Below are 17,337 nucleotides of genomic sequence, written 5' to 3'. Positions count from 1 at the left end.
GGCGTTTATTTTCATTTATTTATACATAGTGTATTTCTAATTGTGTACAAGAACTTAAAATGTTCAAACAAAATAAAAAGGTTAACGGTTCCCAACACTCGAAGTCTATTGCCATATTCTCTATTACAACACCAGTTTATTGCATTGTACAGGTCTGTTTAACAGTGGCTGCCATACAAGACAAGCAAAACTTTTAAGTAAAAAAAAAATTGTAAAAACTCATTAGAAAAGTTAAAATAATGAACTTCGCACACTTTTTCGAAGTTTTACTTGGTGTATGGACCCAGTCGCTGAATTTGGATACACACTGACATCATTCTGTCCCGTCCCGGCCGACATAAAATATGACATTTCGTCAAATATTTATATATATGTTTATTCTTCATATAAATATATATTTCGGCTTATATATATAGAGGGAGAGATATAGATATTTATATGTACTGCTTATATATACTGCTTATATATGTATTCTTCACATGTATATGTATATATAAATGCAGAAAAAAGTTATAAAAGTTAAATTCAAAACAAATTTGTTGAGTATGAAATCATTGGCGCATGACTCTCACGATGATGCGAATTCGGTAAGTTGAATTGAACGAGCGTAAAGTGGAGTAGGTGGTGATGTAAGAGGTAACCATGCAGATGGATATAAATATCGTGGTCAGGGGTTAGTCGGTATGGCTGTACTGTCAGAGGAAGAAGACTTCACAGAGAGCTCCTCTTGACTCCAAAATTGATCATTTGACGCGGATTGCAAGTTCAAATAAACTTCCTTAAGCCGACTCTCGCATAGGAGGCTCCCATGTAGCCGGCAGATGTAAAAGATCAGCTCATCTAGGCGCTGAGCATTTGGGTGTGGGTGTGTGTGTGTGTTTTTTTAATGTGCGCCCAAAATAAAGCGAGAAAGTGGAGCTAGAGCCGAAGTATTTTTAGTGCAATCGATTCGCAACCACGTGTGCACATGTTGATCAGGATGTTCTGCAAGGCGACTATTCAATCGGCTTCCTTGCCAATCCTGCTCCTTGGGCTTGTCTCTGGTTTGGTGCGTTGTGCCCCACTCTCTGCCCAGCCCAACGCCACCCTGGAGCGCAAATGGGAGACCCTCTTGTCCCGCTCCATGCCCCGAGTCCCCGGGGAGAGGAAGGAGCTCAGCCGGGAGACTGACTATTTGCTGGGCATCAAAAGGCTGCGACGGCTCTACTGCAACGTCGGCATTGGGTTTCATCTTCAAGTGTTGCCCGATGGCAAGATAAATGGAATACACAACGAGGATCGGTACAGTAAGTACTAACCCGTTCACCACTAGAAGTTGCCATGTACGCTGTACTACTTATATTTATAAACTCCCCGGCGGATGTTATACCGCTTTTTATTTTTAGATGGATTTATAGAAATATAGTTATTTTTTTCCTTCCGGGACAATCAGTGTGTATCCAAGATATATGTTGGTCATTCGCGCGAAGAAGTTTCAGACTTCTGTTTGCCTGTTGCAGTCAAAAGTTTCAGGGGGAAGAGGGTAAGACCAAATCCTAATCACTTTTCTGCAAACATGCCGAAGGTAAAAGCGCAGCCAAATTGCTTGTCCGGTCGCAACAAGTGCCCCTTGATAATAAGTTTCAACCTGCGCTTTATGGATTGTTTAAATGATGGCTCTGAGCCGACTCGCTGCGAAGTGCGGTATGCTCGCTGCTGTTTATGCCACTGGGGGAATTAAGTTAACCACGCTGGTCTCTTAAAATATATAAGTAGCGAGGATCCTTCTGCGCGTAATGTTCTTAAAGCGGCAGAAAATACACTCGGTTCCTGTTTCTGTCAGTTCCCAATGGGGAGTGTTCCCTGCCTGCACTCCCCGTGCAAGACCTTACACTACTTCTTAAATGAAATCGCTTTGAGCGAATTATATATTTTTCTCTTTTCTGATGTGGAAAAAATAATCAGGTTTTCTTAACCCCCCCCCCCCGACCCCCTTCAACATCTGGACCTTGAATAAAACCTCCAGCGTTTACAGCGTGCAGCAGCTTTTTAATCACGCAGCACCCAGATCAAAGACCCCAGCTAACTTTTTAACAGATCTGTGGTTTTGTTAGTTGTTTCGCAATGAACGCAGGAAGCACTCTGACATGTCTCTCTCTCTCTCTTCACCCCCCCCCCCCCACCCCCTCCTCCCTCTGCACAGGTCTTTTGGAGATTTCTCCCGTGGAAAGGGGAGTCGTCAGCCTGCTTGGTGTCAGAAGTGGGCTGTTTGTGGCCATGAATAGCAAAGGCAAACTCTATGGGTCTGTAAGTACAAGCGAGTTATTGTGTGTCAGTCTGCCGGATAGTTCATACCACTTGCTGATGACATGTGAGTGTATACTTAAGGCGACACTTTGAAGGTCTATTATGTTTTATATTGTCATTCGACAAGAACTGCATTCTTGAAGGGCTGTATATATTTTATTGTGCGTGGCGGGTGGAATATAGATAGATGCTGCTGCCGTGGATCAGCTAGTCCGTCTTTCAAGTACATTCCATTCTTTGCATTGCCAGCCAGCACATGCACCTACTGTCCTCCCCAGTGTAACACAGGATCAGTCAAAGTGGACCACCCATATTGTACAGTCTTCCCACATATACAGCAATTTCTTTTTGTTCCCCTGGAGAATTGTGGCTGCAATCAAGTCTCCTTCTTCCAAAATGTTGCGCCATAATTTTACCTGTCACAGGAAAACAATTTAAATAACTGGTAGCAGTCGTTCTTTTCCCGAAATGAGGCAACTTGTTATGTTTCACGTCCAAGAGCTATCAGTTGTGTCGTATCAGAGGATAGGACTGTTAGCATTAGTTATACAGGTTAGTGGATGTGCTAATGGCCCAAACCACACCGATGTCTATGGTTTAAATAAAATCACAGCACCTCTCCGTTAAACTTTGGAGACACAGTTCTCGAAATGACCACGAACATCACATAAGCAGTGCTTTCATAGAAAGATCAGAGGCAAAGAAATATGATGAATAAATATTTAGAGTCAGCTGTCAGGGTGTCTGGAATATGGGCTCACAACTTCCCAAGTGACTGCTGAGGATTGGGCAGCTTCCAATAGCGGGCTGCGATTGTCCATTACACATAATTGTTTCGTTTATTTAATTAAGGAGAATTATAATTCAAACCAGCCAACTTCCTAGCAACTATCACCGGGCTCATGAACTAAGTGCGATTAAAGTAAGACATTTGAGCCCCATTGCCAAAACCCAGTTAAGAAAACTACACGTGCGAAAGCTTTGGTCAGTCAGCAAGCAGTCTCTTCGAATTTTTATTGCAGAACAGAGTCTCAAGTCTTTAGTCCAGTGTCACATCACTTTGCACGGGTCGTTGCTCTGCACACCTTTGGAGTACATATACACTGTAGAATAAATGAATTGAACATCCGTGGGTGGGGGGGGGGGGGGGGTGGAGTTGCGATAATAGATTAAGCAGCTACAAAGTCCCACTCAGAACTATCTTCTTACCTTCCAGGCATACTACAGCGATGAATGCAAATTCAACGAAGTACTCCTACCCAATAATTACAATGCCTACGAGTCCAGAGCGTACCCGACCATGTATATGGCGTTAAGCAAGAACGGCAAAACGAAGCGAGGCAACAAAGTATCTCCCATAATGACAATGACTCATTTTCTACCGAGAATCTGAGAGTGGGGGGAGCCCACCTCAGACATTACCTCAGGAGGAAAGCCGAATTGGGGGGTGGGGGGTGGGGGGCTGAACCTCGGTCGGTGCACTTTCAGGAAAGCTTTATGCAAGATGAGTAGGTGTATCATATATTTAAATTAATTGTGACGAAATATTTAAATCTGTATATTTTGTTCAGAAGGTTTATTTATAGTTTTGCTGATTTTATATTTCTGACAACGACGTTGTTCCTCTGTGTGTAACAAAAGAAGATACATGGCGCATCGTGTGTGTGTGTGTGTGTGTTTTAAAATTGTCACAGGTGTGCTGCTATTACATGTTTAAAAAATAAGTGAAACTAAATTCCTATATACAATGGGTTTGCACTGTTCTGAATAATCTTGTGCAATGGAGGTCCGTGTTGTGTTTGTGTATCGCTTTGTTTCTCAAAGTACAAAGTCTTCACCCATGACGTTTTTGGTAAATCTTGTCAATTTTTATATGTCTGCTTGTAACAATGCTCGGTATCTGACCTTCTTTGTGCGGTGTTGCTGTGTAATTTCAATGGAATCCGTCTACTTCTGGTACGGAAAGTACAGTGTTGAAGTACTAACCCACAAATCTGTTTTTAGATCTGCTGCTGCTGAACTTTGAACTCTCCTGCAGTCAATCTTTGTCAGATCTTCAGGTCAGAAGCTATCCTTAACCTACCTACAAGCTTCAGCATTTTAGCATTAGTAATGACCATATGCTTTAAATGAGCATTTTCTGTCCTATTTATGGCACCTCAAAGAATTACTTGATTTAGACCCAGTAAGTATCACGAATATACTTCACAGGTTTGACCAACCCATACTAATGATCTTCTGAAAATGATACCAAGATATCCGCTGCGAACCTTGGGGCAGGTTTTAATTTAGGCAGTATTGTGAAGGAGACGCTGCTGCTTTCTTATAGTTTTCCATTCCTGAATTCAAAAATTATCTACCTCATTTAAAAAACCCCGAATAAAACAGTCTCCTCACAAAAGCTGCACAGTAACTCAGGACTGCGGGGTTGCCCCTGAAATATTGTTGGTGATCTTAAGTCAACATGCTACCATATGTAGCCAAAAGTAGCCAATAGGGCGTCTATTGCATCCTAGTTGAGCCTTGTCACGTTTGAGCTATCTTTACCCAGTGATTTACTTTTAGTAGGGATAATCATGGTGAAAATATTTGCAGACAGCTGTTAGACTGCACTATATGGTCATTGCGTAACCTTATATTTTCTTTATATATTTTTCAAACCGTACCTCAGCACTCCAAGCAAAAGAAAACAGCAGCACATTTTATTCAAACAATACGTTTGGGGGTTGGTGGGGGGGCGGGGGTGAAAGAAAAGTGAACAAAACCTTTTTCAGAGTTTGAAAAAATAAAGAAACAAATGTTATCCAGTCATGTGGTGGAGTTGGGGGTCTAGTTACGTAGTCCAGATGGGGGCTGCCATAAATTGCAGACAGAGATTTTAAGGTCCTTGTTAAAACGTCTTCTGCTCTGCTCACTGCTGCTAAGGTGGAAATAAAATAAACCCTTAATCCTAGGTTTGACACTTATGGATCCGACGATAACAGAACTTTTAGTCCAGTTTTCAACATTCCTTTTGATAAGCTGCTACTCGCTTTACTAGAACTTTTAAGGTTACTAAATGTTTTAGCTAGGGTGACCTTGAGGAAGAAAGCTACTCAGAACCAAAACGTTCAGTGAGATCAGCAAAATCTTGCCAGGACCAGGTTCACTCTTTACTTCTGTATTCAATGTTTTAAGAGGTCTGCATGTTAAAACATCCATTTCTAGTCCTTTGCTTTATCCTCAGTGGGGTTAGTGTGCGAATGCTTTTGTGAGTGAATTACCGGTGTTCTGTGTTCCTTCCAATACTGTATGTGTAATTTGAATCATTGTCACCATCCTAAGGCATACATAACTGTTGTTTGTTAGGGGCGTGCAAAGTTTTCAGTTTGATTAATTGTTCATCTTGCTTCTGGCACAGCTAATGTAAACTTAAGGTTCAAATCCTAACTGAGACAATGGGAATGAGAATCTTGTTGGAGATAATTCATTCATCAGAAATGAATAAAAGTAAAGTGAGTTTAAAAAAAACTGGAAATCTGAAATAAAAACAGAAAATGCTGGGAATACAGAACAGGTCCATAAGCATGTGTGAGAAAAAAAGATGCATTAATGCCTTGCCCTTTGCCGTGGTGTTTTCATTTCAATATTTAGTCTGTGTCACTTTTACAGGACGATTTAGTATAAATCCTTTATTTTCAGACAGCATTAGCACTCTGATACTATGCCCATGCACATTATTCTCAGAACTATATAATTATATTTTCAAAATGATTGTTGAACCTATGCTGTTGCAAAACTTGCACATTCTCTATCAACTAATACTTCATTTCCATGCTGCTATTTTGGATTGGGTCAAGGTTAGCACAGCATTTTGAACAGATACTTGGTACAGCAGTGGGTCAGCGAGAACAAAGTTGATTGAACCTTCTAAACTGACCAGTTGCCTTGCACGTCTGTTAGTTATGCCTTGGGATGTACAGGCATTGAGTTTTTAAAGTATTACCTGATATAGTTGTCATGTGATATTTAAGCTTTAAATCTGTTGGAATGTGTCTGTAGTTTTATACAGCTAATGTTTAATATTGTGGTGTATGTGCTGTGCACATTGGAAGGAATTATATAAATGAAAGCTTATCTTTTACCTGTGTCAGTGTATGAATTAAAAGTAATTTTGAAGTATTTTCTGAAATTGTGTTGTTATTGATATTATTGTAAGAAGTCACACAACACCAGGTTATAGTCCAACAGTTTTATTTGAAATCACAAGCTTTCGGAGCGCTGCTCCTTCGTCAGGTGACGTGCTCCGAAAGCTTGTGATTTCAAATAAAACTGTTGGACTATAACCTGGTGTTGTGTGACTTCTTACATTTGTCCACCCCAGTCCAACACCGGCATCTCCACACCATTGATATTATTAACAGTAACAGGTTCAAAACCTAATCTTGACATTTTAAGTGTGAAAAGGAGAAAGAACAAAAATTATCAATCTGAAAGAAATGATTTTCTAAGTTTTAATGAGTTATTGGTTTCCTGTTGTATCCATCATAAGTTCTGGTCACTGTGACACAAAGGAGACACTGAAACCCTGGAGGCAGACCTGAAAATAGCCATGAGACTGATTCCTAACATTGGAGGACTGGGTCACGAGGAAAGAATGGAGAAACTTGGGGGGGGGTTTCAGCCTTGAAAGAAGGCAAGTGAGAGGTGACTGGTTACACAGGTGAATAAGATAGCAAATGGCATAGAAAATGCAAATCTGGACATTATTTAAAATTAAATCATGATAGTAGGACAGGCGGACAGAGAAATTCGATTTGCCCTAACGTTCTATGGGCAAAGCCACTGGAAACCCACTAGTAACAATTAATAACATATCACTGCTTCCCAAAACCATACACTGCTTTACAACACAGTTGAAATCATAGAATCATAGAATGGTTACAGCACAGGAGGCCATTCGGCCTGTCGAGCCTGTGCCGGCTCTCTGCAAGAGCACTTCAGCTAGTCCCACTGCCCCGCCCTTTCCCCGTAGACCTGCAAATTTTTTTCCTTCAGGTATTAACCCAATTCTCTTTTGAAAGCCATGATTGAGTCTGCCTCCACCAGCCTCTCAGGCAGTGCATTCCAGATCCGAACCACTCGCTGTGTAAAAAAGTTTTTCCTCATGTCGCCTTTGGTTCTTTTGCCAATCACCTTAAATCTGTGTCCTCTGGTTCTCGACCCTTCCAATGGGAACAGTTTCTCTCTATCTACTCTGTCTAGACCCCTCATGATTTTGAACACCTCTATCAAATATCTGAACCCTTAATGGATTTATTAGCTTGTAACTCCCCGCTAAGTGTCTGCTATTATATAATTATTATTACTTAGTGCAGCAAACATTATTAAGAAGTCGACTCCTTCATTACGAACATATAAAAATGACGGATAGGAAAAGACCAGCTTGTCCATCAAACCTGCCCCAAACTCATAATGCCTGGGGCATCATGACTAGACACGTTCTACCATCCATCACCGCTGCACCCGCCCCCTTCCCCCCACCCCACCCCCAACCCCACCCACCCCCTCCACCCGCAGCCATGTAATCACCTGGGAAAGGCAAAAAGCAGGGGAAAAAATCTGGTAAATTCTTTGCCAACCCCACTCTTTGAATCATTGCTATTACACATTGTTTTGGTAAGGGACAATGTGTGAGATGCTTCAACTCTGTTGAAAAGTATTGTGTGTACTATTCAGGGGAAAAAAATTCTTCCATACATATGTATAGTTTGAGTTGGCTTGTTTTCTTATCCATTCCACAGTGAACAAAACTATTGACTTTTACCAATGACAAAAGCAGGGAGAATGAGCAAAAGTTTAGTTTGATAAGTAGCAAAGCGATTCACAAACATCACAGACACTGCAGACTATTGCAACTCTTTAACATTCATTCATTTCACTAACTTTAAATGTTACAACACAACAGAGGTGAATAAATGAGAATTTTATAAACCGTAGTTTTACTCAACTTTTTAACGTTTTATGAAATTATGTTAACTCACAGTTCAGTTATTTGATAGTCAGGATGCTTTCATTATTCCGATGGAATCATTTATATTCAAATTAAGCACATTTTTAACTTCATTAATATTACATTCGTTATTTATTAATGCTGTTACATTGTTTTTCAATGAATACATGTTGGCATAAGTGAAAAATTGTCAAAAGTAAAGGCCATGTATCATGTAACTGAGGAGGTTTACACAGAATAGAAATGAACACCCACAAGACAAAAGTATTCCAGGCATAAAATCATCCAGTGGCATGTTAATGAGGCTTGGCAGTTAAAATCACCATGGCTTCATTCTGCCATGAGAGTAAATTTACCTGAAACTGCAGAGTTCCTGCCGGTTTTCAGTTTTTTGTTGAAGAGGGGTTAGAGGTCGGGGGTTATGAGAAAACACAGAGGAAAATGTTGTCTCCATTTTGAAGTCATACATTCTGCCCTTATTTTTATATTTCCATCATATATTTCTATGTCCACATTTATAATGGAAACTACCTATGTAAACTTGCCAAGCTGTAATTACATCTTCCTGACATTGATGGCACTGCAGTGCCTCTAACAGCTGGCCGGGGGTTGGGGGGTGGGGGGAGGTGGGGTGGGTAGGTGGATGCAGTTATAGTATGATATGGTTACCTAGACAGTTTTATAATGGAAAGAAAGAACGTGCAATTATATAGCAATGATCTCAGCACGTCCCAAAGTGCTTTACAGTCAATGAAGTACTTTTGAAGTGTAGTCAATGTAATTTTTAAAAATTTGCCTGGCACTTGTGTGGCGTGAATTTTACTTGCCACTTATCAGCCCAGGAATCGCGGTAACCAATTTGCGTAATGGAAAAAGTTGACAGGAAGTGCACGCAGATGTAAAGTATTTCATATATTATAGATAGCTAGGTTATAAAAAAGATATAGAGGCACTGCAGAAGGTGCTAAAAAGATTTACAAGGATGATACCAGAACTGAGAGGTTATACTTATCAGGTAAGGCTGAACAGGCTAGACTCTTTCTCCAGAAAAGAGAAGGCAGAGGGGATGACCTAATAGAGGTTTTTAAAATTATGAAGGGCTTTGATAGGGTAGACGTAAAGAAGATGCTTTCATTGTGGGGGGACCAAAATTAAGGGTCATAAATATAAGATAGTTATGAATAAATTCAATAGGGAATTCAGGAGAAACTTCTTTACCCAGAGAGTGGTGAGAATGTGGAACTCGCTACCACAGGGAGTGGTTGAGGTGAATAGCACAGATGCATTTAAGGGGAAGGTAGATAAGCACATGAGGGAGAAAGGAATAGAAGGTTATGCTGATAGGGTTAGATGAAGAAGGGTGGGAGGAGGCTCGTGTGGAGCATAAACACAGACATGGACCAGTTGGGCTGAATGGCCTGTTTCTGTGCTGTAAATTCTATGTAATATATATGCAGTTTTAGGTTTTTTCAAGCTTTCATGTTTGAGTTTTTGATTTAAACTTGTGTCTTGCATTCTTCTCCTACCATTACAAATGAATGCCATTTTGCTGAGCAAATTTTTCACGTAACTTTACATTGTCGGACATAAAGGGGGTGTTTAATACGATTCTGATTGTAACCTTGGTATGCAACAAGAAGACCTTTTATTACTTTGTTTTACCAGGTTATATTATATTATATTATCTAAAATACATTGTCATATTTCTCAGCAAGATCATTTACTGCCCCTTCAACCACTGTCTGCCCCACCTGTGACAGAGACTGTAGGTCCCACATTGGACTAATCAGTCACCTGCGAACTCATTTTTAATGTGGAAGCAAGTCATCCTCAGTTCCGAGGGACTGCCTAAGAAGAAGAATCCATATATAACTTTAATCTGCGATCATAATGTGTATTTTTCTCCATGTGTAAAATTAAAGACATTTTTCCTTTACTAGATTTTATGCCAAATTGTTTCAGAATATTTAACTATAGTCAGTAAAAAAAGACTACAATGAAAATTCAATACACATCATTATGTCTCATAGCTGAAAGAAAGCACTGTTGTTCAATAGGCACAGCACAAAAACTAATTTGCAGAACCTTTCACACTTACAAATTGTCTTCGCACTGCAAAGGTTCTGATTTGTGCTGCTATGGTAATGTAATTAGCAATCCATTTGTAAACTGTATAGATAAACAGACTCAAACAACACCACATTACATTCCTTGACATGTATCACACTGTGTGAATGAGGGGAACTGCAATACTCAATAAAACATTAGTGTGTGTGAGTAAACATGTGTAGGATCAATACATAGGATAAGGGAGAATGATTTGCCACAACAAACATCAGCCTTCTGACACTATAGTTAGAATTCAGACTGTCCTGCAATATAAGTATTCCTTTGATCTTTCACTTATCTTCCAAAATGTATTCTTAGAAAAGCAAATTACAGCCAGCAGATTGATGTCATTAAGTACCAATTTCAGTAACCCACACTAGTTTCAACCTGTACAGTATAGCCCAATTAATATTGTAAGATGTATAACATTTAAATCCATTTTTTATATACAACCAACGCCTTGATTTTAAAACTCTCATCCTCGTGTTCAAATCCCTCCATGGTCTCACCCCTTTCTATCTCTGTAACCTCCTCCGGAAAGAAAAAGACTTGCATTTATATAGTGCCTTTCACGACCACCGGATGTCTCAAAACGCTTTCCAGCCAATGAAGTACTTTTTTTAGAATGTAGTCACTGTTGTAATGTAGGAAACGCGGCAGCCAGTTTGCGCACAGCAAGCTCCCACAAACAGCACTGTGATAATGACCAGATAATCTGCTTTTGTTATGTTGATTGAGGAATTGGTTGGCCAGGACACCGGGGATAACTCCCCTACTCTTCCCTCAAAATAGTGCCACGGGATCTTTTACATCCACCTGAGAGAGCAGACAGGATCTCAGTTTAATGTCTCATCTGAAAGATGGCACCTCTGACAGTGCAGCACTCCCTCAGCACTGCACTGTCAGCCTAGATTTATGTGTTCAAGTTTGAACCCACAACCTTCTGACTCAAAGGTGACAGTGCTACCCACTGATCTACGGGCAGCCCTACAACCATCCAAGACCTCGGCATACATCTAAATCTGACCTCTTGTGCACCCCCCTTCCTTTGCCCTGCCATTGGCGGCTGTGCCTACAACCGTTTGGCCCTAAGCTCTGGAATTCCCTCCCTAAACCGCTCTGCCTCTCTCTCCTACTTTAAGATGCTCCTTAAAATGCATCTCTTTGATCAAGCTTTTGTCAACCTGTCTTAATGCCTCCTGATGAAAGGTCATCGACCTGAAACATTAACTCTGTTTCTCTCTCCACAGATGCAGCCTGGCCTGCTGAGTATTTCCAGCATTTTCTGTTTTTATTTCTAATGCCTCCTTCTTTGGCTTGGTGTCAATTTTTTTGTCTAATTATGCTCTTGTGAAACGCCTTGGGATGTCTTACTACATTAAAGATGCTATCTAAATGCAAGTAGTTGTTATTGTTAATCCAGCGTACCAGAAGCCTTTGACATGACTCCATGACAATAATAAATCTTGCTGAGCTGTAAGAATAAGTTGTGATGTAAACCTAGATTTACCCACATTGGCGATTTTGGGTCAGATCCTCCAGAGGCGAATTGATGCCAAATTTTATTGGAATACTGATTCATATATACCAGTGAGGATAGTGGCGAATCAGAAGCAGCATAGCTAATGGCGAATAAAGGAAATTAGTTTTACGGAAGAGAACCAATAACATCTGGACTTGATTTATTTTTAATTCATGTATGAAGCTAGATTTGAGTGAACTAGTGGACACTGAAAAGGTACATTTTTATTATATACTTATGCCCAGTATCAGTTGCACTTCGGGCTTACCCATTCGGGTGTAGAGTCCGTTACCCGAGCTCAGTTCGTGCCGGCCCGAATTAACCTGTAGGCCCATTTGCTCATGTTCTGTGTTCACCTAGATGTGTACCAGAGATTGAATGTGGGCAAGAATGACTGGCTGTGTCTCTTTACAAATACAGCTGCAGTGTATGAAGACTAATGATTTCTCGCTGGCAGGGCATCCAACTAATCAGCTCTAATTAGACACAGAATACAGTTTTGTTTAATCAATCATTCGCACGATCAGTGGGTTTAGGATTATCCAGCAACAAGAAAGTCTACGAAGAAAATAACTTTTAAAGGGGAAGTGTCATCAGGATTTAAAAGGCACTTGGCAAAGCTCTTTGTTTGTTTTCAAGAGCATGATGCAATTATGTAAGTCATGTCAAAATGTATTATTAGCTTGCTTGTCTGTGATAGCACTGTACTGAAAATGAGCTGTGCACAGCTTTTACCAATTCCAATTCCAATTCCAATTAAAATGCTTTATTGGCATGAAAGTTTACAGAGAACCATATTGCCAAAGCTTACATAGCAAAAAGGTACAGTTTTCCAACATTCTGTAGGTGTCAATCGATTTGACATTTGTTGGGTACATACAATATTACTTTTAAACAATATTAATTTTAAACAGTCTTTGTACTTCATTTGGTACGTTCAATATTAATTTTAAACAGTCTTAATTTTAAACAGTCCTCAGGTTGTGACATGTTGTTACATATTTGGCCCCAAGGTATGGTCTGTCTCCTTCTCCTAGGACTAATCTCAATTTTGACAGATCATCCAATTCCTTGAAATCTGGGGTTGTTTGGCTTAGCTTGTTGAATAATATGTTTCTTGATGTGTTGAATTTTTCGCATTTTAGGAGGAAATGCATTTCTGTTTCAACCTCGCCAGCCAGACATTGATCGCATATTCTATTCTCTCTAGGCTGCCAGGATTTCTTGTATCTGCCTTTTTCAATTTCCAGTTGGTGGTCGCTTAGTCTGTACCTGGTGAGGGTCTGTCTCTGTTTTGTGTCTCTGATGGTCGTGAGGTAGTCTGCCAGTTTATATTCTCTTTTTAGGGCCCGGTAACATTCTAATCTGCTTTGGCTTTCGGTTATTTTGTTCCAATGTTCCAGGTAGGTTTCTTTGCATTTTTTAATGATTTGGTTCACTCGGATTGGTGTTTGGGCGGCTGTGTTGGTCTGGGGCTGGTCAGGGTCCGGCTGAGTACTTAGTTTCCGTAGCAGCTGACTCAGGGGACTCTTTTCTGGGTTTAGCTCTTGGGTCTGAAAGGCTTTGAAATGAAGGGTGTCTGGGGAGCTAGATTTGAGGTGATTTAGGAAGTTTAGTGCTCGTTTTTGGATGTTTATTATCAGTGGGTATCTGCCTAGTTCGGCTCTGCATGCATTTGTTGGCGTTTTCCTTTGGGTGCGAAGGATGCTTCGGCAGAATTCTGCATGTAGGGCTTCTATTGTATGTTTTTCCCATTTAGTGTAGCTTTGGTGATTTAGCGGGCCCCATACTTCACTACCGTACAGTGCAATGGGTAGGATTATGCTGTCAAATATTTTGAGCCAGATTTTGATTGGGATTTGGATGTTGTAGAATTTTCTTTTTATTGCATATAGGGCTCTTCGGGCTTTTTCTTTTAGTGCATTCACTGCTATGCTGAAGCTCCCTGATGCTGTAATAGTTAGACCAAGGTAGGTGTAGCTCATAGTGTGTCCTATAGTGATATCACTGAGGGTAAACTGGTATTTGTTTTCCTGACATCTGGGCCTTTTTTGAAAAATCATGATGTTGGTTTTCTTTAGATTTACTGTTAGAGCCCAATTTTGGCAGTATTTGTCGAGTAGGTCTAGTTGTTGCTGTAATCCCTGTTCTGTGGGAGACAGCAGAACCAGGTCGTCCGCATAGAACAGGGATTTCACTTCTCCATCTAGGAGACGGAGACCTGGTGACTCGCTTTGCTCCAGCATGTCTGCTAATTCATTTATGTATATGTTGAACAGGGTCGGGCTCAAATTGCAGCCCTGCCGGACGCCTCTTCTCTGGGTGAAGAAATCGGTGCGTTTGTCTCCAATTTTGACCCCGCATTTGTTTTTCAGATACATTGATTTAATAAGGTCATAGACTTTGCCCCCTATTCCACATTGAAGAAGTTTATAATAGAGCCCTTCGTGCCATATAGAGTCAAAGGCTTTCTTGAAGTCGATGAAACAGGCGAATATTTTCCCATTTTTTGTTTGGTGTATATGTTTTTCAATGAGGGTGTGAAGGGTATAGATATGGTCGGCGGTGCGGTGTTTTGGAAGAAAGCCTATTTGGTTTTTTCTGAGGATATTATGTTTGTTAAGAAAATCAAGTAATCTACTATTTAGAATACTGCAGAATAACTTCCCTAGACAACTGTTGACACAGATGCCGCGGTAGTTATTTGGGTCTGATTTGTTTCCGCTTTTATATATGGGGGAGATTAGTCCTTGGCACCAGATATCGGGAAAACAGCCTGAACGTAATATGATGTTGAATAATTTGAGTACCGCACCCTGCATCTCCATATTGCTGAACTTGAGCATTTCATTTTTGATGTTGTCTGGGCCACAGGCTTTCTTTAGGTGGAGAGATTTTGTTTTTGTGGCCATTTCTTTCCATGTGATTGGGGAGTCTAGAGGGTTTTGGTTGTCTTTGATTGTTGCTTCTAATGTGTGGAGTTTTTCTGTGACCTGATGTTGACTTGGGTTTGTTTCGTTTATTGGGATGTCTTTGTAGAGGTTTTCAAAATGTGTTCTCCAGATGTCGCCATCTTGGATTGGTAATGCTTGCAATTGTGTTGTACTCAGGTTATTCCACATTTCCCAGAATTGTTTTGGGTTGGTGGAGTTTTCAATTTCTTCTAGTATTTTGTGGGTATAGTTTTGTGTTTTGTTCCTAATGGTGTGTTTATATCTTTTGAGGGTTTCATTGTATCTAGTACGTAGGTCCGGATTGTTTGGTTGGCGATGCTTTTGGTTTGATATTTTTCTCAGGTCTTTTCTGGCATTTTTGCATTCGTGGTCAAACCATTTCTTATTTTTATTTTGTCTTTTGTGACTCTTCCTCTTCTGTTTCACGAGGTCGGCTTTTACAGCTGCCTCATGAAAGATCATATTTATATCCTCTATGGCCATGTTTACCCCATCTCTGGTGATCTCATATAGATTTTCTTTAAATTTTGAAATTTTACTTGTGAGATCAGGTGAATTTAGTGCTGTGATGAATTTATCTCCACTGTCTGGGGCCCATCTGTATGTCTGGTTTATTTTATGTAGCTTACTGGGTTCCTTTTTTGTGTCTGTAGTTTGGGCAGAAAGTTTAAGGTACACATTTATTTGGTTATGGTCTGAGAGGGGGGATTGCTGCCTGACAGTGAATGCGTTGATATCGCAGGGGTCCAGGTCAGTGATTGTATAATCCACCACACTAGACCCAAGAGTTGAGGAATATGTGAGTCTCCCTAAGGAGTCCCCTCTGAACCTACCGTTAACTATGTACAGGCCTAAGGCTCGGCAGAGTTGCACTACCTCCCTACCGCTTTTATTTATTTCACAATCGAGGTTGTTTCGGTTTGCGATGGCTGGTGTGACATATAGAGGGGTCTGGCCAAACACATGGTTGTTGCCCTGTGGGTCTATGAAGTCAGGTTCACATCCTGTCCTTGCATTTAGGTCCCCACATAGTAGCACCTTTCCTTGGGCCTGGAAATGGCTGATTTCCATGTGGAGAGTGTCAAATATCTCCTCTTCAAAATATGGCGATTCTATTGGAGGTATGTAGATCGCACATAAGTAAACATCGTTTTTTTCTATTCCTATATTTTTATCTAATTTTAGCCATACGTGTGATTTTCCCTGTTTTATCGGTGAGATGTGTTTGTTCAGTTCTCCTTTATACCACACCAGGATTCCCCCGGAGGTTCTGCCCTTGCGTGTCTTAATGTTCTTTACTGAAGGCACAATAATTTCATGGTACATTGGGGGACAGTGGGTCGGCATGTCCTTTTGGCACCATGTTTCTGTTAACACAATTATATCAATGTCTTTTATAGCTTTTAGGAATTCAGGGTCTGTACTCTTCATCCCAAAAGTTGAGGAGCGGAGGCCCTGGATATTCCAGCAGCTTATGTGGAAAGAACGCATTTATATAGTTCAATAAAACGAAATAAAATGGACCTATTTTGTGGGATGAGTGTGGAAACACTATTTTCTATAATGCTAAATGATGATTTAGTATAAATTTCATGAGGCATGCACATATATCTATCTAATAGTAGTAATAATACTGATAAGATAACAATAATGATAATGATAAATAACAATATTAATAATTTCTCCGGCTTTCTATCAGGCTGTTCAGCATCGTCATGATCTTTCTCAGTTCTTGGTCTACAGTCTGTGGTCTAGAGGGGGGTCTTGGGTTCTGTTGTTGGTTTTGTAAAGGGGGGTGGGGGACATTGGTGGTCCTGTTTGGGTTACGGCTCCCAATGGTAGAGGGGGTGGGAGGGCTGCGTCTTTTGGCAGTGTTTATGAGGTTTTTTGCAAAGACCCACATCCGCTGTTTGAGTAGATGTATTTCGTCATAGAGGTCCCTTGTGTTGATGTTTGGATGATGGGCCAGGTAGACGTTGGGGAAGACAGAACATCTCGTGTCGATCTCCCTGTTGGTGTTGTGGATTATATAGGCTGGGGTGTCCTTTCTGGGCAGTAGTGTGGAGATCACGATCCGCGCCTCGGGGAATTCCTTGCTGGCCTTTTCCGCCATCCTGCTCACCGCCCTAGCAGTGCCTTCCCGTAGGGTGCGTAGGTCGTTTGTGCCTGTGTGGATCACAAGCCATTTGGGGCTTCCAAGGGATTCTTTGTTCAGGATCTTCATTGCATGTTCTGTGTTGCTGCACCATTTTTTCAGGACTTGATGACCTGGGAACAGCCTCTGGGGGTCCAGAAACTTTCCGTTGGAGTCGGTCAGCAGGACCGCCTGAGGGGCTGGTTTTTCAGACTGGGTAGCAGTAGTCTGGGCAGGACTCGACTGATGGCTGGTTGTTGGCTGGGTTTCTGGGATATGTTGTGTGGCAGGAGCGGGGTTTGAGGCTTTCGGTGTGTCCTCGTGTGGGGGGGCATCTGAC

General features: G+C 40.9%; 1 protein-coding gene across 1 annotated transcript; it reads left to right on the top strand.

The window, feature by feature from the left end:
- The first annotated feature begins 979 nt into the window (after positions 1-979).
- fgf4 (fibroblast growth factor 4) lies at positions 980-3,679 on the top strand. The gene is made up of 3 exons (XM_086007536.1): positions 980-1,286; positions 2,183-2,286; positions 3,503-3,679. Exons 1-3 carry the CDS (start codon positions 980-982, stop codon positions 3,677-3,679), a joined length of 588 nt encoding a protein of 195 aa, XP_085863662.1.
- Positions 3,680-17,337: the final 13,658 nt, after the last annotated feature.

This window comes from Somniosus microcephalus, chromosome 15, assembly GCF_052327205.1.
Source record: "Somniosus microcephalus isolate GS21.2 chromosome 15, FLI_Smic_1.0, whole genome shotgun sequence".
NCBI lineage: Eukaryota > Metazoa > Chordata > Chondrichthyes > Squaliformes > Somniosidae > Somniosus > Somniosus microcephalus.
This window is presented reverse-complemented; position numbering and strand designations above follow the sequence as displayed.

Excerpts from the sequence above, each read along its gene's own strand:
- fgf4 (XM_086007536.1), top strand. The coding sequence starts at position 980 with ATGTTCTGCAAGGCGACTATTCAATCGGCTTCCTTGCCAATCCTGCTC. Across the intron at positions 1,287-2,182 it reads ACACAACGAGGATCGGTACA|GTCTTTTGGAGATTTCTCCC; the intron begins GTAAGTACTAAC and ends CCCTCTGCACAG. Across the intron at positions 2,287-3,502 it reads AAGGCAAACTCTATGGGTCT|GCATACTACAGCGATGAATG; the intron begins GTAAGTACAAGC and ends CTTACCTTCCAG.